The sequence below is a fragment of the Alligator mississippiensis genome, chromosome 2, assembly GCF_030867095.1.
Source record: "Alligator mississippiensis isolate rAllMis1 chromosome 2, rAllMis1, whole genome shotgun sequence".
Lineage (NCBI taxonomy): Eukaryota > Metazoa > Chordata > Crocodylia > Alligatoridae > Alligator > Alligator mississippiensis.
Window position 1 is genome coordinate 252,872,629 of NC_081825.1, and position 26,021 is coordinate 252,898,649.

The 26,021-nt window shown below is 39.8% G+C and overlaps 2 protein-coding genes and 1 long non-coding RNA gene across 6 annotated transcripts in view; 2 read left to right on the forward strand and 1 right to left on the reverse strand.

Annotated features, from left to right (window-relative positions):
- Positions 1-11,257, forward strand: part of G2E3 (G2/M-phase specific E3 ubiquitin protein ligase) — a 41,052-nt gene extending 29,795 nt beyond the window's left edge. For both annotated transcript variants that reach the window (XM_019488787.2, XM_019488784.2), the window contains exons 13-17: positions 2,353-2,663; positions 3,326-3,507; positions 4,044-4,216; positions 5,277-5,476; positions 5,778-11,257. In XM_019488787.2, the coding sequence (XP_019344332.1) occupies positions 2,353-2,663; positions 3,326-3,507; positions 4,044-4,216; positions 5,277-5,476; positions 5,778-6,010 (1,099 nt within the window). In that variant the 3' untranslated portion in view covers positions 6,011-11,257. The remainder of the gene's footprint in view (positions 1-2,352; positions 2,664-3,325; positions 3,508-4,043; positions 4,217-5,276; positions 5,477-5,777) is intronic.
- Positions 48-12,629, reverse strand: LOC132248793 (uncharacterized). The gene is made up of 2 exons (XR_009460210.1): positions 12,422-12,629; positions 48-494 (listed from the first exon to the last, which is right to left on the reverse strand). It is a non-coding gene; the product is annotated as an uncharacterized LOC132248793 (long non-coding RNA).
- A 198-nt stretch (positions 12,630-12,827) lies between these two features.
- The window catches only part of SCFD1 (sec1 family domain containing 1), a 122,133-nt gene continuing 108,939 nt past the window's right edge, over positions 12,828-26,021 (forward strand). For 2 of the 3 annotated variants that reach the window (XM_019488789.2, XM_059723016.1), the window contains exons 1-7: positions 12,828-12,928; positions 17,213-17,283; positions 18,623-18,711; positions 20,383-20,473; positions 20,867-20,989; positions 23,194-23,281; positions 24,964-25,053. In XM_019488789.2, the coding sequence (XP_019344334.1) occupies positions 12,874-12,928; positions 17,213-17,283; positions 18,623-18,711; positions 20,383-20,473; positions 20,867-20,989; positions 23,194-23,281; positions 24,964-25,053 (607 nt within the window). In that variant the 5' untranslated portion in view covers positions 12,828-12,873. The remainder of the gene's footprint in view (positions 12,929-17,212; positions 17,284-18,622; positions 18,712-20,382; positions 20,474-20,866; positions 20,990-23,193; positions 23,282-24,963; positions 25,054-26,021) is intronic. The other variant, XM_019488790.2, reaches the window with a different exon arrangement.

A 26,021-nucleotide genomic window follows, 5' to 3' on the forward strand; every position in this document is an offset into this window, starting at 1 on the left:
CCTTCTAAACATGAAACCTGTTGGCTAGAAAGGACCAACTCACAGGATCATCATAAAATTCTAGTTTATTAGACTGATGCAAACGTCAGATTGTAAACCTTCGTGCTGTTCCCCTCAAACACACATGTTCACGCGCACACACTCAGAGTAGCTAGCTATGAACACTAAGCACTGATGTCATGATATACCTATCCCCAAGTGTTGGAATCCACCGTCAATGGCCAGTCAAGGCTTCTTTCAGTGCAGTGTTGCTTCAGAAGGGGTCGCTGGCTGGGCAGGCAGGGTGCTGGTCAGGTCAGAGAGGGTGCCATCGGGAGTCATTCTTCCCTGCCTTTTATCCCTCTCTGGCAGACTTTGGTGACTCCCCAGTTTTTGGGCTTACCCAATCCAGGGGTCGTTGACCTCGTGGGACATCCCCCTTGGTGGTTGCTGGATAGCAGCTGTCAGCCCCAGGGATCACGTCCGCAGGTACATGGGTCCGCAGTCTTGGGAGTCTGTTGATAAAATTTGATTAATTCACTGCAGTGATTAGTTCAAACCAGGGCTTCTGTACCTTTAACAGTGAAGTTTCAGGGAGCTCCTGGCTCTGTATTGATCCATTCCTCTCCTTAGTCTGTGGTTTGGTAAGTGTCAATTGTTAGCCTGTTATCCTGTCTAGCTACTGTGTTACACAATCAACCAAGATTCATTCAGGGACCTGCTCCATACAGAGAAACTGGGGTTTGATTCCTGCCCTTGCCCACATTGTTACATGGTACAACTTACTTTTAAAGTACATTTGTTACAAAGTTAAAAAGCATAGAATATAAAACATAAAAGGGTGAAATGTCATGGCACATACAACAAACAGACCAAATACAAGGGGGGCCCACAACATACTGATGCAGAATACTATTTTATACCCATAAAAGCATCTACAAATTATATTTTTATTACAAGTACACCTTATATTCTATAAAAATAATAATAATATAATAAAAGAAGAAGAGGGAGGAAGGAAGAAAAGGTAGAAAAGAGAGAGCATCCCCAAAAGGGGGCAAATACTGCAACAGGGGCTTTTTGCCATATGGGGAAGGGTTTCACATTGGAGGGAGGGGGCAGGCAAAAAATGGTTTCTTGCTACAAACCTACATCTGTCTCTGAGTTGTGAATAATATGTATTAAGGTTATATCAAACAACAAGAATGCACTCTTTGTACAAAAATTTAAATTGAATCCACCCTGTTTGTAAGAGCTAAATCTTACAAAGACTCAGTCTGTGGTGGTTTTATGTATGTATCTGATTTGGTTTTCAGAAAGTTCATGCCATTGCAGTGGGCATCATGTTCTCAGTGTGCCTGTTGATATTCTTGGGGCCTTTGTACCAGGCAAGCCATGTGGTGGTAAGGGCTTAGATTATCCAAGCATCAAGTGACTGCTTGCTGGAGACTCTATAAAGGGAAGCTTTTGGGTTAATCTCAAGAGCATGAGGGTTGAAGAAAGATGCTGATAAAGGGTGGAAATAGATACTGCCTTTTGTCTCCATTATGCCACCATAAAAAAAAAAATTATGGCAGCACAAACACCAAGCAAACAGACATCCATGCTCCTTGTTGTGCTGTAAATGCCCTTATTTGTGGCTATGATAATGGTATCAATTTGTACCACTACTTTTAATCAGTGAGTATCTGTTTACTTTGTGGCAGGAGAGCATGGGCAGCCCTGACCATTCTCCAGCCTCCCTGGGCAGGTGCTGCAGGAGACTTGAGGACCCTGATCCTGCACACCATGGGAATTCCTGGGGTCATGTCTCTGTAAGTGGGGAGAGCTAGCCAGACACTCCCTGGGCTTCAGGGGCCCAATCCAGCACAAGAGTTTCTAGGGTGCACAGGACTAGGCCCTACCTATTGTCTCACAGCATCAACAGGCAGGACAGCGTGTGAAGTGTTTCACCCCATGAAGTAGATATGCCAAAACACATCCTAGCACAGCTGATCAGTTTTTTGGGGCACATAGTTCTGGCCATAGAAACTTAGTGGAAGACCTATGGTAGGGAATTGCTGGGATGGACATGTCTTCTTTCAAATTGTGGAAGTTGAGGTGCCATCTGTTACATCATATCTTGTCTTGGTTTGAGACTCCTGTTTCTTATATGTGTGTTAATAAACCTGCCTCAAGGAAACTGAACATGAGAGCTTGGGCTTTATTTGATTCATATACTTGGTGAATCTGCCATTAATGTACAGTAACTTGCTAAAATTTCAATATGAACAATAGATGGAATTTGTTGAGAGAAAGTTTGACCTAGAATTTCTTGTTTTTGCTAAGTGTCTATCCTTAATTTATCTATCTATATGTGTTTGTGTCTTGTAGGCAATTAAGAATGCAAAGAAAAGAAGTTTCTAACATACTAAATGAATTAAGATTACAAATTAATGCAAAAACCACAAGATTGAACATCAACATAGACGATATCTGGAGTAGTGCCTTAAAAGGATTCAGGGGTCGCAACTTCAATCCTGCAAGCACAATTGAAATTAACTTCACAAATCTTAAGGGTAGATTAAAAACAGACACTATCTGTGGATCAAAGCACGATTTTTTCCAATTATTAATGCTTCATCTTCAGAACTCATCCCTGTTTGAGGGCTCGTCCTTAAAGAATTTGTCTCTTGATTCTCAAGGTAAATGTAGTATATAGAGGAGAGAGAAACCTTGAATTGACCTGCATGAAAGTAACTTTCAAAGCAGTGTGTAATTTTAAGGGTCTAGTTCTCCTAACTAGATTTAATGATCTTTGCACCACAAGATAGAAATACATGTATTCTGTATTTACTCTGTATCCAAGTACTTTCCCTTCTGTGAGCAAGTTACCTTAAGTTTATTACTGTTATAGGCATATACTGAATGTTTTGCTCTTTATCAACATCACAAATGGAAAATCCTCATGGTACTTGTTCTTTCAAAGGTACTTGTTCTTCCATACCTTTTTTCTCATCCCTCTAGTCCGACATGCACAATGTGTAACTAGATGACTTGCAGCACTCTTTCTAGTGATTCAGAAGCCCTTAGCTTCCTGCAGCACCCCCTCCAGTGCTTTATAATTGTATTGTGCATGGGAGTCTGGGAGAATTCTGCTGTAACTGGACTTGGTTTCAAGGGTGGAAGAGAGTCTAGGTCAGAATTAGGGTAAACTACTCCTTCACTTGTGGGTGTGCCCAATCTGACTGTTGTGCACTTTGAGTTGAGAGCAACTACATTAGAAGAGTATGCCTATTGTGTTAGGATATTACCTGTTGCATATAGTAAGTAATTCATCTTTAATTCAAATATACTTTCTTTCCAGCTCTGAAAGAGAATCTGTATTATGAAGCTGGCAAAATGATTGCAGTTTCTTTGGTTCATGGTGGTCCAGCACCTGGTTTCTTTTCCAAAACATTGTTTAACTGCCTTGTTTATGGTCCAGAGAATGTGAAACCAACTGTGGAAGATGTCACAGATGTTGATGTAGCACAAACAATAAAAATGGTAAGTAAGATTTAAGATGACATGGTAATTTCTTGTTTGTGAACTTGAAACATAGCATTTGCAATGGGGTAGACTGTTGTAGGTGAGTAGTAGGTATACATTTAATCAGTTGCTGTATGATAGCTGTCTTGTAACATAACCATTTTCTCAGCCAAAGATGGTCACATACTAAGGGCTTATCTAATCTTAAGTGTTTGCTGACATAACTGTTGGCAAAATTTCCAATGCAACTTACACTTTTAAGCCTAAAGAAATGCAGCTTACACTTGCTGTTTCCTAATGGAACAAGTGAACTCAATAAAAGGTCTCTGTCATGAAGCATTAATTCATTAGGTTTTTTGTTGCTATAGTTACTTTGCTGTAGCTTCTCACTCCCTAATAAAATAAATATGCAAACAAAATGAAGTGTACATCAATTCTACAAAGGTGAGCGTCATAAAATAACTTTTTAAAAAATTACTAAAGCCAGTTTTCCATATTTATTCATTGCTTTGCACATGCTCCATCATACATCTAACATTTGCTTTCTGCTGCAGATAAAATCTTCAAAAACTCTGGCTAACTTAAAATCCACAATAAGTGAGCGCTATGATTATCTTACCGCTGCGGGATGTGTAAGGCCTATCATGACTCTGTATGATAAGAATGCCCTGGTGAATGACCTACTGATCTACCAAGTAATTAAGCGAATTATTTCACCTTTTGAAAGGTTTGTTTTGCTTGTAAGCGTCTACTTGTTTTTTTTCTTGGCAACATATAGAGTACACTTATTGAAGTAGTCAATGAATCAGTTGAAAGACGAACAGATTTATGATTTTTCAAGTAGGCTAAATTGAATATGATATAATTTTCTAGCAATCTGATATGTTCTGCTTCAAGTTTAGAAAATCCCATTAAGTTAAACTGTATGTGCTGCTCACTGGTAGAACCAATGATGGCTGAAAGAAGAAAACCATTTTATCTAACTTGCGCATTAACAGTACTTGATATAGTTAGTAGTTTTTCTCTGGTCTTGTATCTAACAGAACAAGGGAGGGATGATTTCAAGATATGACTGTCAAAACCACATAGCCTATGGCCTAGAGCCCTTGGTCAATTTTTAATTTTTTTTTTATTTTTTTTTTTTTTTTTTTTACAACTGAAGATGTTTCAAATAGACCCTCTCACTTTAAAAACACATTTTCTTTCACTCCTCCAACTTCAGATTGATGTGTGAGTAATGTGCTTATTGGCAAACCTGTAATTATGAATGTTGTCTAATTATTGGGAGAGAGGTATTATATATGTAAAACTAAACACACACGCGCATGCACACACACTATCAGACAACCTTCACATAATGCAAATACTATATGATGGGAATGCTCTAGAATTTTAATACTTTTGTTAGTATTCTTAATGCTTTTAATTTAACCTTTATGATTTGTAGATAAGATGGCCTAGTCCTTAACTAAAAGCACATAAAATCTGCATTAAGTAGTTTATATATAAATCAAAAGTTGTATAACCAAAGTAAATAAGAATTGTAATTGTTTTTCAAGTTTTATTTAGCAATCTAAGCTCATGTTCATGAAATAAATAAATACATAAAAATTAAAAATCTGGACCATTTTAGACTTTTCTTAATTAAGTGATTCTGTCAGAGAAGGAGGGAGAGCGAGAGATGGATTTTTTTTTTTTACATACTGCCATAAAAATATAATGCATATAGCCATCTGAAAGGTAGTTCTGCTTTCTGATGCCTTTGTTTTTGTTTTTTCCTGTTCCAGTTTTAAGCAAGGTTTGAAAACTCTTGGTGTGCTGGAAAAAATACAGATTCACTCAGATGCATTCTCTAGCATATTGTGTCACAAACCTGAGAGACTTTCTGCAGAACTTCTTGGTGATCTCTTTACAATCCACTGTTCATCCCGTGTTAACAATGCTAAAGGGATTGACTATTGGATGGGTTACTTACAAGATGTGGAATGTAAGTGAACTCCTTTCCCCCCGTTTTAGTTAATTTCATAACTACTTGTATGGTGTGGCTTTTGTTCAGTCCTTTTCTCATCTTTGTCTAAAATTAAGCCGATACTTTTCTTTTGCATTTCATGCAAACTTTTTTGTTTCCAATTTAATCATGTTTGTGATGGCAAATTCACTTAACTAATTGATCTGAGAGGCCAATTCCTTGTTTAGTTTTTGATGTGCTTCTTTAGTGTATGTTTGTTGGGCACCTTGTGTGGGGAGCTGCAAAAAGTATGCAACTTTAAAAGCTTTTCTTCTTCTAGGTGGTGAGTCTGCAGCCACACTGGAAGATATTTTGGTCTTTGCAACTGGTAACACGTCTATCCCACCCATTGGTTTTGAGCCTAAGCCATCAGTCAAATTTCTGAATATAAAATTCCCAGTTGGGAAGAGACACCTTAACTGTTTAGAGATACCAATAACAAACGAATATGAAAAGTTTAAAAACACGATGGACTTCACTATCAAGAGGACACTAAGACTGGAAAGAGAATAAATATATATATTTTTACTAAACTGGATGTTGAAAATTTAATTTTTATGTATGTGGGACTTGTCTGCTTGCAAGCTGCTATTATTCTTGAGCATATATTATACCCCCTTTGCCCTTCTCGTTTTTTTTATTCAGTGGTTCACTATTTGACAATAATATTTCTCTAGCTTGGAACGTATCGCATAGTTTCAACCCACCCCGACTTTAAATGGCCATTGTATGCTGCAAACTATTTGGAGAAAAAAAAGCCAAATTCATATTGGCTTAACATTTATGCTCACAGATCAAACTCAGTGCTTGGGTAGTTGGGTGAAGTTTTGTTTGGTCTTGTTTGTTTGGGTTTTGTTTCATTTCCAGTTTAGAAATAAAAATACTAATAGATGAGACATAAGCTTCCGACATATTTAACTGATTATTAGCGTACTCATATGAGTACGCTAATAATACGAGATTCAAAGTGAAGTTCTCTTTAAAAATATACTAGAAGCAGCATGAAAAGGTCTGTGGAATGGCTGTAATACTTTTAATCTCTGTTAAACAGTCTTCCTGTCAAAATGTTTTGTCCTGGAATTCAAGAGGAGCTAGCAGAGTGCGCAAAAGTTAGAAAATTCGTAGTTCAAGACTACCAAATTGTGTAAAAGATCAACCACGTTCAAAGAAGAGTTAGGCGAAATAATCAAGCATGAGAACCAAAACTAATCCTAAATGCATGATAAGGAACTTTAAAAAGCTGAACATGAAAGTGTTTGATTTAAAAAGTTTTCTCAGGTCAGTTCTGTTTCTAATTAGAGAATGTAGTTTATATCTTAGGCTGAAGTCAGAATAGCTTTCAGAACAGCTTGCACTATAACTGCTTTTTAGCTTGCTCTTCTTCAGGATTCCATTACAATCATGGTCCAACAGTTGTCTAGAGTCTGATGCTAAATAAATTCTTGGCTTCTGTTTCATTTTAAACAGTGCTGGCTATAGTAGATGCTGTTTTAAAAATATATATATACTTGCCATTCTTCAAACTGTACTTTTTTATGAAACTCATTGTAACAAAGACACCACAGGTGTCTGGATCAGTGAATGTTTAGCTTCTATTGAAGTGCACTGTAACTAATGTAGGAAATTGCTTGGTGTTACTGATATTAAAAACTACTTTATATTAAGAGGGGAGGACAGATCTGAGTTGATGCTGGTGAATCTATACAAAAATTGTCAGTGTGAGAATTCATAGCATGTAACTTTTTTACTTTTTGATAATGTCTTCAAATGGTAAGCTTTTGAACAAAATTTTCATAAGAAAATTGAATTTATACTTCATCCTTTGTAAGTTAGTTGTTGCAAGTTATTCTTCCTATTAATTTGGCTATCTACTCTATACCTCACATTATGCAACGGTCACATTATAAATAATTCCATGTGGACTCAAGCTTTCAGGAAAACTGAATTGTTTAAAGAAATCATATTCAACCACTTAAAACTATGTTTATTCATAACTAATTGAAATCATAGGCAAGGATCATGTCTATATTAAACATGATATAAGAAGTTCCTTTGGACTCACCTAAGAAATCCAGTTAAGTGGGGAAAGAAAATAAGCTCAGATTTCTTTAACTCATTTGTCTCTGGAGCACTGGCTTCTTAAAGTAGACTAGTTGCATGGTTTTTCTTATTAGCTACTAATCTGTATTTACATATTAGTTTGTACAAACCATTGTAACTGTCTCTATGCTGGAATTATGTATGAAACATGAAATGGTCCACAAGACTTTCATAATGGGAATCAATTTTAATGCAAGAGTGTGAACCTTAAGGTCGTCAGTATTATTGTAAATATTTTACGAGCTGAAAAATGCCTTTAATAATTTGTAGAAGTTATCCAATAAAACACAGTAACGTTTTGGGGTTTTTTTGTAGCTCCTACAATGCTGGAAGTGGTTCTTCCTTCTTGCGATGGCTTTTTATCAAGTGTTCAAGCTACAGACCTACTTCTGCTACTAGACTAGTGGTTCTCAGCCAAGGTTCTGTGGCACACTGGAGTACCTTGAGTTCATTTCAAGGCTGCTGCAGGGTACCATGCAATGTTAGCATTCTTAAGTGTGCAAGCACGATTCATAAGATAAAACCAGAGCTTTCAAATAGGAATCCAAAGTGTCAGAAAATTCCGACTGAGTTTTTTGCAAAAGAAGAATTGCTCTTTTTTTCTGTAGTCAAAAAATGAGTTAAAAGCAAGAACTAGCATTTTCCAAAACACACCTCGAGTATAAAAAGGTCGAGAACTACTGAACTAAGTGTAAAGCAATGGTACTTAATGTATTAGGCTTTATTCCTACTTAGACTTGAGACACCCCTCAAGGAAAATGCCAGCTCTCAGTTTTCACAGTTTGACTATGAAAAAATAATATAACAATGCTTCTGTTGCAAAGAATTTTGAAAGACCACAACAGGTCATATGTATTTTTTTAACACTATAGATTCTTATTTGAAATTGTTGGGTTTATCTTTTAAATTATGTTTGCATACCTAACCACTAATATTGTGTGGCATCCTGTGGTACCCCTGAAAAGATCTCAAGTTGTTGCAGCAACCTGGCTGAGAATCACTGATGGACAGTGTATGTGACCTTTCAATTTTTCATTTTAAAATCTGTGCAATAAATCTGGATTATATATAAGATTACCTAAACATTAGTTACATTGAAGGTAATCTCCCTTTCATGGATTTAAAAAGCATGCAACAGGAGGACAATTGCGATTTTAATCTGGTGTAGGACAGAAATCTAATACGCTCTCTAAGTGGTGGAATCCTCTGAATTTTCCTCTTAATAAAATATGTTCCATTTGTTCTGCTATTGTACCTGTTCTTCCCATCCCTTATTCTCAAATTTTCTTCTTTGATACCTCATACTTTCTCCCAAAATATTTCAAGCATACTTCCATTTCCTTACGTTTAGAATTTAATATCTAGATATACCTTTTCTATTCTTTCCTCTTACTATTATAATGAAGGCCTCTGTGCTCTGGCAAATTTGGTCTTTTTTGCATAGTAAAGACACTTTGATTCTGTGCAGCTCATGCAGCTCATGTTGAAACTTCTGAAGGAAGTCATAAACCTTGTTGTTTTGAACTAGATACAAAAAATAATGTCACAGTCACTGCAGTATTCTTTGTTCAGTGTTGATTATGGATTTCACTTATTTTATGATTATGTGTATATTTTTGGAGTATAAAGACAGAACTTGTAAAATTTAGTGGAGAGCTCAATATTTTGACAGGTACAATTACAGTTTTTAGCACCTGAGAAGGTAGGAGGGGTAGTTTGGGACTGTTAACTGGATACAACTTTCTTTTTAAAAGAAAATTGGTAAAATGTAACAGTATTAGTATTGATATATAGATTTCAGAAGCTTTTGGAATTAACCTCAAATTGAGATGAATGAGGCAGCTCACATCTGATTAATCAACCTGGGTTTTGCAGTGCTGTCTTGTTACAAAGAATCACATCAGCAGAGAATTCTGGTTTAGAATATGCAGGACCCTCAGTATAGCTTCACAAGATGTATTGACATATTTATGAAGATCTGAGTTATCACTTCTGGACACTGACTCCTGTTGATAAGGCAAAAAAACCCCCCTCATTCTACCTTGTAGAATTAGTTTATTTAATATTTTCTAAGCAAAATTTTAGTTCTTGCTACATTTTGAATATCTTTTGAGAGCTGCCCATTAACCATACTTATGGATTTAATCTTTTGTCCAAGGTAAAAATGCAAGTCTGTCATTCCCAGCTATGCCTTATTGTCCACAAATGCTATTAAACTTATGAATAAGATGACGTGTTTTTGTTAAAAGTACAGAACAAGGTTCTTCATTATAGAAATAGTGAGCAACTTTTTTCCATAGAGTTAATCAGCTCCCAAAGGTAACTAGCCACAAAAACTAAATATTCTTTGGCAACTTTTCTCATTTTTCCATAAATATTTAATTGGAGCAATTAAGAAATTGGCTTACGTTAATCTCTTTTCTTTTAGAATACAAGGAGTCATTATCCACTCAGCAGTCATTAAATTTGGATAAAATTGGATTAAATACAGGTTTTCTAAAAATCCCAACACTTCAGTGTCACAGTTAAAGCCAGAATAATTCATTACAGTCCTCAAATCTAATCTACAAAAACACAGGCCATAGAACTTGCCTTTGTCAAGACCATAACTTTTGTTTAAAATCCAACACATTTTATAAGCTATATATTTTCCCCCTGTAAGAAACTTTTCCAAGTGTTATAAACTTAGATTAGTACTAGAACTTAAAAAAAAAGTACTGAAGTCTTTTGAAGTTTTATATAAGTGAAATATCATAGAGCTACATTTTTAAGGCCTGTGAATAGTAGCTAATATAAGGTTTCTAAGTGATTGAGAAGAAAAAAAAAATACTGTCTGGTGTTTGGTTTTGATTTTTGTTTGTTTTTTCCAAGCTACATATTAACAGCAAGAAGTTGTCATCAACCTTACATTTGACTTTTGGGATCTAAAGCATTAAATGTATTGCAACTTTTAAAAACTGATTTTTGTTAAATAATTTTGTCTAGGACACACAACTAGGAGTTCAGAATTTAAAGAAAGTGTTTTTCAAACATGCACAGCAGAAAAATAAATAAAAAGGGAGAAATGTCTTAATTATTATGATGGGACTTCCTTCAGTTCCTATGGCTATACTTTTTATTTCCTCTTTCAAGTATCAGTAGAATGGTATGTCTTTTTTTCTTTCTTCCCAAATAGGAATCAATACCCTTTTTTTTGCCTTTGCTAGCTATGTAGCTATGTGTTTTAAGTCTGCAGTGTTATGGTTCTGATTTAATACGAGAAACTGAATTGTCAATTTGGTTAAAAGGAAAATGGGAATGTAAATCTAGGTTACCAGAAATAACTGTTTCTAATGTTTAAATCTCTTTTGAAATACTGATGGCACCTAGTAAATTGTTCAGCGGCTTAGCATAAAACAAAATAATACTTAGAAGGACTAAAATCCATTAAGTAGAGCATTCCCTATAGAAGTTCAATATTGTAAATATTTTAGATATGGTTTTGTCATAACTATAGATTCAGTGCCTGAAATCTGTTGCAGTTTCAAGTAGCATTATACTTGACAGCTATAATATTGTTAGTGTTGCTCTCTGAAGTAAATACATTAATTGTGGGAGATAACTGTCATATGTATAAAATCGTTGAAGTGCAATAAAGAAACTAAGAATTTGATTAGTAAAGATGTACTAATTGTGTATTTTTTCCTATAAATCTGGAGGAGAGAGTTGGGGTTTTTTTGGATGGGGGCGAAAGATGTTATTTATAAAGAGAAAGTTTGTAAGCTTCTACATACTCTACCAAGGAATATCTAGACCAATGACTGATTCTCAATCGAAGTGCCATAGCACCCTGGGGTGCCTGAACATCCTTTTAAGGGTGCTGTGAAATGCTATGCAATGTTAACACTGTTTGGGTACACAAACATGATGAAAAACATTAACCCAGTGATTTCAAATAGAAATGTGTAGGGTTAAAATTCTGACCTATTGTGGGCTTTCTTTGTTTTTTGCAATGGGAAAATTGCTTTACTCTTGTTCCAGTCAAAAAGAGTGAAAACTAAGAGCTGGATGTTTCTAAAGGGTGCCTTGCATCTAAAAGTTTGAGAACCAGTGATCTTGACTGATCTGGAAGAGCCACTCCAGTGCCCTTTGGCAAGTTACTTTAGCATTTGACTGCTCTAATAACTGCCAATCATTGCTCTTGACTACGGATGTCTGGCCCTTCTTAAAGTAACTGCTCCACCTGAGTTACATGGTACTGTTCTAAACTGCATGTTGCAACGCATATTTTCAGTGATAGGCAAGCATCCACAACTGGCCCACAGCTGAACTTTAACAGGCCTGTAAGTAATGCCACCCTGAGTCATGTCCACCTAGCCTAACAGCCGATTCCTGACCACATCTCCCACTTGGTCAGTTGTGGCCAACCTCTTCCTGGCTCTGGCTGAGCTGGCCATCTACTGAACCAGAAAAGAGGCTGTGGCCCAGGAAACCTAGAGAAGTGGGGGCTCTTTCTCAGTCCTCCACTCGTGTCTCCTGTTCTAGTGATCAGTGTCCACAAACTCCCTCAACTTGTCCAGTGGGCAGTGGCTTGGTACAGTGGCTGTGCTCTGCTCCGTGTCCCCTTCTCACTCCCTTGTTACTAAGCTGTGACTCACTCCCTTCCCTTTTCATTTGTCCCAAGGAATCGGTTGTTCCACCTCCAGTAGCCTCCTTTCTTAAGGAGGCGCTTATAGTGTTTCCTTACGGGCGTAAAATCTACACTTCCCCACGCCTTAGCAACTCTGCCTGTCTCCTACCATTTCTTTCATACACGCCCCCCCCCGGGCCTTTGGCGGGGCCTACCTATAGCGCCATCAAGCCCAGCGCCCTCCTGGCTCTGGCACGGGGCAACCCGGGCGAGCGTGGGGCCGGTTTCCTGGCCCGCCTCTGCTCCGCCTCCTCGCAAAGACCTTCTTCCCAACTACTCGGTTCGGTCCGCCTACTCCAAGAGATCACATCGACGCCTGCCTCTGCTCGGTCGGGCAACAGGCACTGGCCCCTGCCCCGCGTCTCCCCTCGAGAGGAGCCTTCTATCGAACCGGCCCCTCGCTCCCTTCCCATCCCTGCTGCCCGGGCCGGGGGTCGCTGCACGTCCGCTCGCCTCCCTCACGGACACGAGGGATGCTCCTGCCAGCCTTCCCTCCGCACGGCCAGCGGGCCAGTGCCAGCAGGAGAGGGGGAGGGGCGCCCCACCCCTCTCCGCCAGGGGGCGGGGCCTGGCCGCGCGGCGGCGGAGACGCCACGTCGTGCGCGGGATGGGGGCGGGGCGAGCGGCGAAGATGGCGGCCGGGATCCGGGAGAAGCAGGCGGGTGAGCAGGGCGCCGTTTGCCTGCCCCGCAACCGGGGCTCGGCCTGGGCCATGCCGCCGGGAGTTGGGGCTGGGAGAAACGCGGCCGGGCCCCGGCGCCGCCCCCGGGCCGCTGCGGGGGAAACATGCTCGGGGCGGCCGGACCCTGATCCAAAGCGCGGCGCTGGGCCCCCGTGTCTGCCCCTCTCGTCCCCGCGCTGGTTCCGCAGCACTCGGAGCCCCCGGGCCGCCTGGGGGCATCCGCCCGCCCTGCGCGGGGTCCCGGGAAGGGCCGCGCCCCAGCCTCTGACCCGGCGCTTGCTGGGTTGGGGCGGACAGGTGCGGAGCTGGGCAGTGCCTGAGCCAGAGCCTGAGCCAGAGCCTGGCCCTTTGAAGCGGGCTCCGGTTCTCCTCGCGTGGGCCGTACCTGGTTAAGGCTTCTTGTGGGACTTGCTGTTTCTTGCCAGGCTGAAGTGCCAGGGGAGCAGCTTCACAAGAAACCTTTGAAGTGACAGGAGCTGCTGGCTTCCAGCGCTCCCATCCCACAAGGCTGCCAGAGATACCTAGTCAGCCCTCAGCACTGGCTGTCCTCCTCTCAGAGTTTCCAATAATTAGAGGTGCACTGATATATTGGTTGCCTATTGGATCGTACCAATAAAGGGAAAGTTATATTATTGGGTTTTGGCTTTTTTTTGGCCATTGTAGCCAGTAATGTTCTCCAATAATTATGCCTGCTGGCTGGGGCCCGGGACGCCTGGGTTCTCTCCTGTGAGCCAGGGTGATCCTGGATATCCCCCATTCCCTCCCCCCAGGCCAGACTGGGCCGTGCTGGCGCAGAGCAGCTGCCACCATGTCCTAGGCACTGGCACAGCATGGACTGTAAGCTGCGGTGGGCTCTGTAAAAGGTGCCAAATGCTGCAGATGTGGCTGGCGCAGGAGGGGCAAGCTGAGCTGCCCAGCCTGGCCCGGCACAGCGTGACTCAACCTGAAGTTAACATCAATTATTGGATCGGTATCAACCAATTTGACTGGTTAATAATCAGCTATCAGTATCGAGCAAAAAAAGTGTTTATCAGTGCACCTCTACCAATAATCAATGCCACAGCTGCCAGCAGAAGCCTTGAAGTCAGAGCCACCAAACCTCGTAGCATTATCAGCGCTATTTATTTTGGTGAGGTTGGATTATTTAGATTCAGTCCAGAGAAGTGCATGCTCCATGTTAAGTGTGTTGCCTTTTCAGTTTGAATCCTGAGCTTATACACTTAAAGCAAAGCATGCTGTATTAATACAGGTGCAGAGGGGCGCAGGGAGCCCATGAGACTGTATTAGTCAGCATGATCAGTAGTAGACATGATATCAGCAACTGCTTGAGGTTTTTTTTGTAGGTGTCATGGTAAAGCTGAGTTTTAGGGGGAGATTGGAACCAGGGCAATGCTGTAAATGTGCATGTGTTTATGAGGAGCTCTTCCTAAATATAAGGGATGCACGGAGGTTGGTTAATGATCTAAAAAGTAAATGAGACTGATATTATGGTTGATAGAAGCAAGTAACTTCTTGGTATGTTGGGGTCATGCTGTGAGGGCTTTGAAAGGGAAGACAAAGCTGCTTGGGTTTGATTTGGTAGAGAGGAACTAGTAGAGGGATACACAGAAAGGTTAAAGCCATTAATTCTCAACCAGGGTGCCATGAGGTCCTTTTAAGGATGCCATCAGCTGCCATGCAGTATTAGCACTGCTAGGTGGGTAGACGTCTACATGAGATGCATGAGTTAAATTCAGAGATTTCAAATAGGAGCCATAGTGGTCAGGTACAGGCATTACATTTCTATGGGGAGAATCACCATTCTTTTAGAATCACCATTTTCTGTTAGAAATGACAAGCGTGCAAGTGTTCATTCAAACATGCCCTTTCTGGGAGAAAGATCTTCTAAGCACCAGCTTGGATGACCTTCCTTGCAAGAGAATCTATCTGTCAGGAATGAATGCTTGTATGTCCCTCTCCTGGTCTGATCCAGGAGGAAAGCATAGCAGCAGGGACTCCTGGGGGCTGGGGGCTTTGCCCTGCTCCCTTCCCAGACAGGTCTTGGAGAAGAAGGAAGAAGGAGAGCAGCATGGCAATGTTCCACACCTCTTCCCCAGACCAGGGACTGCCTCACTGGGGAAACAGTGTGGGGGTTGCCCTGTTGTTCCCTCTGCTCCTGGGGCAGGGGTTGTAGGTGCCAGCTTTAAAGTACTTCATGGGGTAGAAGCTCCCCCCCTCCCTTCTCCCCCCCCCACCCTTGGCACTTGAGAACCCTGCTTCTGTATCCCCACACATAGGCTGCTGGCTCCGTCTTTGAAGTATTACATGACAGAGACGCTTCTCCCTTCCTGCCCCCTATGTGGCCACTTTTAGATCCCATGCTGACAGCCCCATTACTTTGTGCCACCCTGTAGGAGCAGCTGCTCCCTGCTGGCTTCCCAGACTGGGGGTTCCAGGTCTGAAGCAGTGGGAACTTTGCCATGCTACTCCAATCCTCCCGGGATGTGGAGGTGCAGGGCAGCTGCTTCTCCCCATGTCTTCCCCAGACTGATCCCTGACCTGGTGAAGGGGCTCAGAGTAGGGGAGAAGAGTCTGTGCAGTGCTGAATGCCTGTATTGTTCCCTCTCCCAGAACGATTTCTAGTGGTGGAAACGTCTCAAATTTCACTGCTAGAAATGAATGCCTGTCTGAAGCCAGTGTCAAAAACATTACAACTGGTCTTTCTGAGTTCATTACCATAGGAAAATTAGTCTTTTATTTTTTTTTATAGTCAAAAAACAAGTGAAAACTAAGAGCTGGCATTTTCCAAGGGGTACTTTGGGTCTAAAACACTGACAGCTACTGGCTTAGCCAAACGGTCTTGGCAGAAGCAGTGCTAGATTTCAGCTATTGTGATCTCTCTCCTTCAGTACTTCTGCCTTCTTGCTGTTCCTCTCTATGCTGAGTCTTAATTTAGGTTGAAAACTCCTCATGGCAGTTATCTTTAGGTCATTTACAAGTGATGTAGCATATGCAGCTGCAGTACTAAAACATACCAGTGTAATTGTCATTTTTTTTCTGTTACCAAAGTTTATGATGATTTATCTAGAGTCAAGGGGGTGCACATTTACTTTACATTGCCACATCATTTATTGCCACATCAAGGGAGGAAGTAAGAAAGTATATTTTCAAATGTTTCTTTAATTATGTAAACAGGCTTTTGGTCAGATTCATTAGATCACTGGTGTCAAAGATGCGTGGCCCACACACAGAGCCCTACCATTCAGCCCACAAGGCTGCCTGTGGGTCTCAGCCTGGTGTGCTACATGCAACATGTGCTAGTCCCGGCTGAGCACTCTATGTACAACACACAATCCATCTGGCTTGGGGACTGGAGCCGGCAGGTGCTGCACATTGCATGCGAGGCTAGTCTGGGACATCGTGTACAAGGCCAGTCTGTGCACCTGCACCAGATCGACCCTGCAAGTTGGATCCAGGGCCAGTTTGGGTCTGGCACAGGTGCCACATGCAGCATGCATCCCACACCAGCCCTGTGCACCACATGGCAGGCTGGGGCTAGCACATGTTACATATAGCACGGGGGCTGGAGTTGGTACATGCTGCATGCAGCATGCAAGACCAATATGTGCCACACACTGCATATGGCATCTGCGCCAGGTATCTATTTCCTAAATTTATATTCAGACCTTAATCAACCCTATAGCCTTTAGAGCTGTACTAATTTCAAGATGGCAGCTTCCAAGATTTGTTTCTCAAGACTTGTAGTCTGTCTTTGGACAAAGGAGCATTTGTCCCTTAGGTCTGATGTTCTTCCTACTATGAATCTGTAAGAGAAATGCTAGAGGGGTAACTTTCTTTATAAGAGAAGTTTGCCAGGTGATTGGGGGAAAAGATAGGTCAAACTGGTTGTTGCTGGGTAGTGTGCAACATTTTGGCACATATTGTAATTACTTTTAAATAACAAATTTCTAAGTGGGCTATAGTTTGTCTTGGTAATAAGAGCAACAGATTCTGTATTCAGTCCCTGGGTACTATTTCTCTAACACCACACTGAACTCAATTTCCAGTTGTGATGTTGTTACTTTGGTATTTGACTGTTGCAGGTTATTTGGACAATATTAACAAAAAGTATATCATCTTGTATTTATGCCTTTGGCAAAACGTCATGCCAGAATCACTCACAAAAGCATCTTTTGTCCTTGTCAAAATATTTGCCCTCGAGTTTTCAGGGGTGGGAGGGGAGAACTAAGATGGTAATAATGAGTTATTTTATGTTGTTTTTCAGTGGCTTTGAAGCGTATGTTAAATTTTAATGTTGCTCCTGTTAAAAACAGCACAGGAGAACCAGTATGGAAGGTAAGAAGAACAGTTTTGCAATGTAAAAGGCAACTTTACAGCATGTGCAATGTTAAATTATCAGATTTAATCTATGGGAACTAAAAAATTCTCAGGACTCTTTGCCAAATGTCAGAGCATATTGAAATAACATTTTTATGATTTCTTTACATACGTTAGTATTGTATTATACTAACATTTCTTTAATTTAAGAAAATATTTGTCATGTGTCTACAAAATTTGCTGTTCGTGGTCATTCTGTCTTTACTTTGATCTGATCCATTTTTAAATATCAAGAGTTTTGTTTCTTTATTTTGAAAATGAGCTGTAGCTTTGAAGAGAGATTAAACGGGGGAGAGCAGGGAATAGAATCAGTCATAATAAGTTATCAAAGGTGTATTAATTGCCTCCTTAAGAAAAAATTAAAGCTGGGCTACAGCTGTGTGACATCTTGATAACTTTTACCAAATATCTTAATACTGACAGTCTGTATTGAATAATTCACCCTTTCCTGATATACAGCTTAACTCATGGTATGATGCATTTAGACATTAAACGCAAGAAAAGCTATGAAACCCCTTCCCTGGAAAAAATTAACTGTAAAGTACTAAGGTAGTCTTTAGTCACCTTAAAGCAACGTGCTTCCTCTTTTTGTTATGCTGTCATTTTTTTTTTTGTATTCCTGTAGAGAGGAAAAAGGATTTGTTATTATATGTACATTATCACAGATGGAGAAGATACCCAGTTATGAGATTAGTTGCTTAAGGAACTGATGCCTAACCAAAGCTCTAGGCAAGCCTAACAGATATGTTACATGAGAATCTGAGAGGAAAGAAGATGAAAAATGCTTAAAACCAGATAAGCACTGACAGCCATTCAAAGTAAACTAATTAGAAAGAGAAGGGAAGGAGCTAAATAATTTAAAGCCCTAAATCTAGGGCAGTTGCAAAAAAGTACCTTTATTACTACTGTGATTGTTGTTGTTTTGTTTTTAATATAGCATTTTAGGAAAAACTCAGTTTCCAGAAATTTTCTTAACTTGTCATCTTCTAGGCAGTATTGTCACTAATGCTTCTACATTTCACAATAATTGACTTTTCTGGAGGCAGAACCTCCTATCTAACTGAAATGAAGCACTGAGAAATGATTGTTGTTCTCGCAGTCTCCTGTTTTCTTTTTGTTTTATTGTCTCACAGTAAACACTAATAACAGGAATGAAAGAATGTGAGGTTTGGCTCAGTTTTTACATATAATATTTAATTTTTTTCAGAATGCATCCTGAAACTTGTTTTTCCCCTTTATACTAAACATACAGCTTTAGAACGTGTATGTGTAATATATGTTCCTTTATGTCTTTTAGGTTCTAATATACGACAGATTTGGCCAAGATATAATCTCTCCTTTGTTGTCAGTGAAAGAGCTGAGAGACATGGGCATCACTTTACATCTGTGAGTACACTATATATCTCTCAAAGTATTTATCAAAAACCTAGGCTTTTATACAGTACTAGTCAATTGCCTGCCATGAATGACGGATTTAAAATAATGAAGGAGTGTTTACATGACTGCCCCCTGCCTCACCCTTCGGGGCTGGCCATGTAAACACTCCCTGCGTCACCACCACCACCTCCTCCAGCCACCAGTGTAGGGGTTCCCTCCCCCCCAACCCCCACCTCTACCTCCTCCCCAGAACAGCAGGGCTTCCCCCTGCCTCCTTTCCCTTCCCACTTCCATCCATCCCCGCCACCTCCCCCTTCCTGCCGGCTGTTGGATGCATGCGTGCCCACCTCTGCCCCCACACACCTCCACTGAGCAGCAGGGCTTCACCCTGCCTTCCCCCCCATCTGCTGGCTGTTGGGTGTGTGTGCATCTGCTTCGCTGCCCGCCTTTGCCTCCCCGCCCACCTCTGCCTTTGCCCTGCCCAGGTCTGCACAGCCAGTGGCTGCCTGCCCTCTCGGCAGCACGTGCCCAGTTGACCAAAAGCATTGCAGACAGACAGACAAACACACTAAGCCCTTTATTATATTACAATTCCAAAAAATTCACAATGAATTGAATCAGGCCACAAACAAATCTTGAATGGAATTTACTCTCCAAAATCAAATGATGGTGTTAGGGTTAAGGGACTGGTGAAATTGCAGTCAGTGGGATTTTTAGTTAGTAGGGGATACTGAACAACCCCATTAAAAAAACAAAACAAAAAACAACAACCCCCATACCTAGTTTGCTTTCAAATATCTATCCATATGGATATTCAATACCTGATAAATTGGCCAGCTTGGCACCTAGCATCTTTGACCTGGGATTTACTAAAAATTAGAAACGTTTTCTCGAGATGAAACATTTTTAGGTGTTTGCACATTTATTACATTAATAAGGGGTTTCACAATAACCTAAAATTAATTTTTGTTAGTTTGCCAAGTGCAGAAGGAAACTTTAATGTTAAATACATTATTTACGTAGTGCTAAAGTTTTATGATTCTGTAAGTATAATTTTCTAGGGATTATGAAATGTGCTGGTTTAATAACTTTTTTTCTCTAAATGCAATTTTTTAAAATTTCATCATCATACTGGATTTGTGGTAAGGGCTATAGCCACAATTATTTAAAGCGTTTCTAACATAACGTGAATTTTTTTTCTGCAAATTGTTAGCGTGAGAAAAAAAATTTGATTTTTCATGGTAAAAGAATGGAAATTTGAACTAAATAAATTTCAACTGTTTGTATTTTGAATAAGGGAGAATAACACATTAATAGTTTAGTATACTATTTTTTTTCTGGCACAGTTTAAATTAGTCTGATGTATTTATTGGGAATTGGCAGATTTTTAGTTTGGAAATAACCTTTTAAGATGCAGTAGGAATTTTGTTGGTAGTAAACGGGATCATCAGTTTTTAAAACTGACTTCAGGAGTTTAGTAAAACTTTTAGCAAATACTATGAGAATTTTTAACTAACATAACAATACTTTTTAGCCACCCGGTGATATTGCTGGGATCTAGCTAAATAAAACATAAGAAAAAAATCTTTAAAAAATAGAACACCTTTAAAAAGTCTGTGCTACAGCATTTAAAAGAGAAAAAGCATTTGGAAACTTAACTTAATTTTGTTTCTCCCTGAGGCTTCTGCATTCTGATCGAGATCCTATTCCAGATGTTCCTGCTGTATACTTTGTAATGCCAACTGAAGAAAATATTGACAGAATGTGCCAGGTAATTTACTTTGCACATTTATCATTTTTATATGTGTCAAACTGATCTGAAGGGAGAGCACATGTTGTAACAGACCCCTTCAAAATCTTATTTCGGTGAACATTCAAATACATTTTTTCTGAGAGTTTAATGTGCACATATTAGTGCATATTTGCCACACAGAAAAGCATTCTATTGCAGTTGTTTCTGCAAACTTGAGTTTTATGACTTTATTTTAGCTCTTTGTTGGCAGTCAATACATCATAGTGTTTTATATATGAATGGATATATAAACACTCCACATAAAATGTAAATAACTAGAACACTTCAATGAAGATGGTTGGATTTTAAGAAAGCATCATTTTTATTTAGATGATCTTATTCACACCAAAAATTGTTAACTCTTGCTTTCAGGATCTTCGAAATCAGCTTTATGAATCTTATTATTTAAATTTCATTTCTGCCATTTCAAGAAGTAAACTGGAAGATATTGCAAATGCTGCCTTAGGTGCTAATGCAGTAACACAAGTTGCTAAGGTAAGAGATTGCCTCAGGATAATATTTTGTTCATTGTTTCTAAAGAAATTGGCAGGGATTTTCAGAAGGCATCTTGTTGACTTAAACATAAACTTGGACCAGTGTTCATTTTTGCTATCTTGATTTGATATGATAGGACTAAGAAACTGTCACCATCTGTTTCTGTCTTATGAGCCCTGTTTCACCATGTGATAAATATTGGATATGCACAGAATATTCGTACTGAAGCAAAACTTTCTTTTAAAGATAGCTACATTATAATAATATTACAAGTGTGGTGGTGTTTTTAACGTTACACAAAACATTTACCACTAAAGTAGGAATATGGGGTTTTTTAATCTTTTTTTTTCTTTTTAGGGTTGGCTTAATATGATTTTTGTTTGCTCCCAAATTCATGAAAATTCATGATATAATTGCAAATAAAGACTGCACCAGCAGCAGGCAATTGAGCACAAAATGTATCTGTGATATATTAAGATAATTATAAAGAACTAAGAAATTTTAAATAAAAGCTGAGCCTATCTAACATGTCAAACGCCTTTTTTATATATGGAATGGACTCATGCCAAAGTTTGTTTTTGAAGAATTCTTTTCATAGTCTGCTCTAATAAATTATTAGTTCTTAATTCATCTCGAGTAAAAGCTGAAACCAGAAGGGCCCCAGCAGCAGTGAGCACACCCGCTGCCAGGTCCCGCTTTTTTCTTGTGCCCAGCACTAGCCGCTGCCACTCATCGTGGGCAGGGCCGCATCTCCCAGTCTCTGTCTCCCCTCTCCCCAGCCATTCCCTCCCTCTCCCCCCCCCCGAACCTTCATGCACCTACAGCACGTCCCTGTAGCTTATGCCAACTCCCGGCTCACATCCTGGAAGCAACACTGGGTAGGCACCAGCATCAGCTACGGATATAGTTGGCAGGTTACGGATGGCGGTCAGGGCATTCATTTGGGTTCACAGGTGACACTGTTGCATCAGTGCATCAGCTGTGGTCCTGAGCAGTCGCCCCAATCCCCAACAGAAACTTACCAGCAGCATCCACAGATGATGCCAGCATGTGCCCAGTGCTGCTTCCAGTATGCAGGCTGCGAGCTGGTGTAAGCTGCAAATGGGGCTGGTACGTGCCTGCCCACCTGGCACAATGCAGCAGCCAGAGCTGCCGGTTCCCTGTGGGCCGGATCCCATGGCTTAGGGGTCACCAACCCGTAGGCTGGATACAGTCAGTTGGCAGGCCATTTTTGCCCACCCCTGTGTTAAAACAATGGCATGATTGCAATGGAAGGACATTTTATGCCCGATTGCTATCATTGTGCCAGTTGTGTTGCTCCCTTGCCTGATCCTGTGTGTTGGGGGTGGCTCTGTCCTGCATGTAGGGCTGCCCCCAGCACCAAGCCTGTTCCAGATCTTGGACTGGGCCAACAATCAGCTGATTGTTGCCCTGGCTGTGCTGAACAATCTGCTGATTATTGATGTCATCTGCAGGACAACTCCAGACCTACTTAGAAACCATGTACATTGTTGGGGCTGGGGTCAACAATCAGCCAATTGTCAGCCTCAGCCCTGGGAGAGCCCAAGGTCAGGTGTTAACATTCAATTTATGGTGCCATACAAATGAGTTACAGAGATGTTCCATTAAATCTGTGGAACATCTTTGTGGCTGGATTGCCAGTTTATGATGCCACAAATCATTTACACATGTAGCACTGTTATTATTTTTGTAGCACTGTTATTATTTTGTGATTTACACCTTAATCTCACCATAACTGTAATGTCTGCCAGGGGCCTCAGAGAGAGATCCTCACCTGGGATACAGCTCTGCTGACTTCATTTCAGATATCCTTATTCTCTTGTTTAATGCTTTTATATTTTTCACACTTTTATATCTTAATACATGAGTTAAAACATTATACAATGAACTCAGCATTATATTGAAATTATTTGATTGCTTCATAAAAATCATCATATCTCTCGAGTTCTTCCATATTGCAGTCAGTGTTCTAGAACCACTTAGGAATTCGTTTTCTCTTATTAATTCTGATCAGCATCCATTCTGATTTTGTACTATACTCAGATAGTTACATTTATTCATTTGATCATTAGATGTTGTAAACAATGCTGTAGATCCTATAGGTGGCCCACCCTGTAATGTTCAGATGCAGATTATAGCTCAAATGTGGTGTGACTTTGACTACTATTGCAATTGATTTCTAGGTCTTTGATCAATATCTCAATTTTATAACATTGGAAGATGATATGTTCCTATTGTGCAATCAAAACAAAGAGCTCATTTCATATCGTGGTAAGTAAACATGGATTTTTACGCGCACACATGCATGTGCATGTATACACATGCACACGCACGCGCACACACACACACACACACTGCATATTTATATACCATATATATTATATATATATATATATATATATATATATATATATATTGTGTGTGTGCGATATGTTTTAATACAAAGTCATGGGTGACGGGCACTAACATTGCACATATTTTAAAAAAGGGGAAAAGAAGGACTAATCATCCTGACCTTAATATTTGGGAAGTTCATAGAGCAAATGATACATAAATCAATTTGTAAAAATCTGGAGGAAGAAAAATAATCACTAGCAGTCAATATGGATTTGTTAACAGTAAATCAAGCCAAACCAAACTGATCTTCTCCCCTTCATCCACTCAAAGTAACTGGTTGAGTGGATGAAAGAAATGTGATGGGCAGTAATATATGTGCACTTCAGTAAGGAATTTTATATTGTCCCACATGGTATTCTCAGAAGTAAACTTGAAACGTGGTCTAGTTAAAAATACTAATAGACGGATGCATAATTGGGTCAATAGCTGCAAGCAAGAGGTGATTATCAATGCTGGTGCTGCGACAGGAAGGCAGGGGGCAGTGGTGGGGAGCAGAGGCTGCAGTGGGTCAGAGGGCAGCAGCTACAGCTCCAAACTGGAGCTTGGGGTCAGAGTTGAAGTTGGAGCAGCAACTGCTGCACCCTCCCATTCCCCCTGCTTGTATTCAATTCCAAGACACAGGGCTTTTTTCCCCATGTTGAATGAGGAAACCTCATCCTAAAGTTGAGTAAAAATGGTAATTGGCTGATCAGTAGCAGGCCTGAGAAATATCTTGGGGGTTTGGTGGATTACAGACTCAGCAGCAACATGACAGTCACAAAAAAGGTAGATGTGACTTTGGGTACATATTATGTGTAAGATGCAAAGGTTGATGGTACTACTCTGTCTGCTCAGCACTGGTTACCCCTCAGCTGGAATACTTTGTGCAGCTTTGTGCTCCACATTTTAAGAAAGAGTGAGAGGATCCAAATGATAAAAGGGTTGGAAGGCAAGCCATATGAGGAAAGGCTGAGAGAACTGGGTATGTTTAGCTTGGAGAAAAGGAGGTTAAGGGAAGACATAATAGCAGTAAATTCTTCAGTGGAGGTTTTCAAGAGGCTGGATAAGCATAATTTAAGAACATCATCCCTGTATTTGTACAGGGGTTGGACTAGACCCTTGAGGCCCCTGTCAGCCCTGTGAATCTGTACTATTACTGTTCATAAACAAGATAATAATTTGCTCAAGTTAGAATTCTGTTTTGTCAGCTATATGAAAGCAGCCTGGACTGCATTTGTTTTCATCTAACTGGCCATGTTTGTTTTCCTCGTTAGCATTTTCCCATTATGTTTTATTTAAAAATATCAATGATAATACTCTGGTATCTTCTTAAAACGTGGATCCCCGAGCTGTAAAATGGCAGCAGATGTAGAAGCATTAAATGGAGGCTTTACCATATCTTCCTTGGGGGGTTTTTTTTTTAATTATTATTCATTTTGTCAGTCATTTTGGTGGTTGTTAACAGTTACTGGCTGCCATAGGAGGTTCCTTCAATGTAAAGTTTATATATTATAGAAATTAATTTAAACTATAACAAAACTCTCTCTCTCCCCCCCCCCCCCTTTTCAATATTTTAGCCATTAGCAGACCAGATATAACAGATACTGAAATGGAGACAATTATGGACACCATTGTTGACAGTCTTTTCTGCTTTTTTGTTACACTTGGTAAGTATTCAAGTACTCTCTTTTTTTCAATTGCTGTTCTTTTAAACAGGCATGCATTTTAGTTAAATAGTCAAAGAATTAATATGTTTATCATTAAAGGAATTGCAGCCAGAGCAGACTCCTGGAATCTATTTGCTGTGTAGATTTTAGCAAGAGTAATGTCTACGTTTGTAGGAAAGATGAGTCTCATTTAATGGCCTGGAACATTTTGTGGGGGATTTTGGATGAACCTGTGGTTTTTCATTCATATCTTTCATGGAGATGAACATAGTAGAAGTCATAGAATGAGTGTTTAGCTTTTCAAGAGGTTTTTCTTATTTATTCTGAATTTAATTAATGATTACTAAATCAACATTGTTGTCATGTCCCCCATGACTTCACTGAGTTCAGGATGGAACACTTTTGAAATTCCCATGCTTAATTTTTCTTATAGAAAATCATGGTCATTGTCGCTATGGCCAGCCTGGTAATACAATATTTTAGAATTGTATGAATCTATTAATTAAATATTTCATATTTTTAAATGTAAAACAAAAATACTTTGCACTACTTTTCTTTCTTTGAAGCAATAAATAACTCCTTTGCCATGAAAATAAAGTACCTTAGACCACAAACAAAATAAAATGCATCTTATAATAGGAGAGCTGTCTGGTACTTTGCTATTAAACCTAAGTCTTGTTAAATACCAGGCAAGACAGTAATTGTGTATGTTACTAATAACTATTTCACTGTCTACAAAAGTAATTTTGGAAAATTTTGTGTCTGTCTGTTTAGTGGTTCAGCAAATGTATTTTGGTTGCTTAAAATTAAAAACCCTAAAGTTCTAAGCTTAGTTACCCTGATTTCCCTTTTCACTGCATAAAATTGTACAGTCTTGAAGACGAGAGTTTAGCACTTCCCTGGAGCAGTCTGAGCTAGAGTTCTTTTGTATTTTTTTAGCTCCTTTAATTTCTCTGCTGGTATAAGAG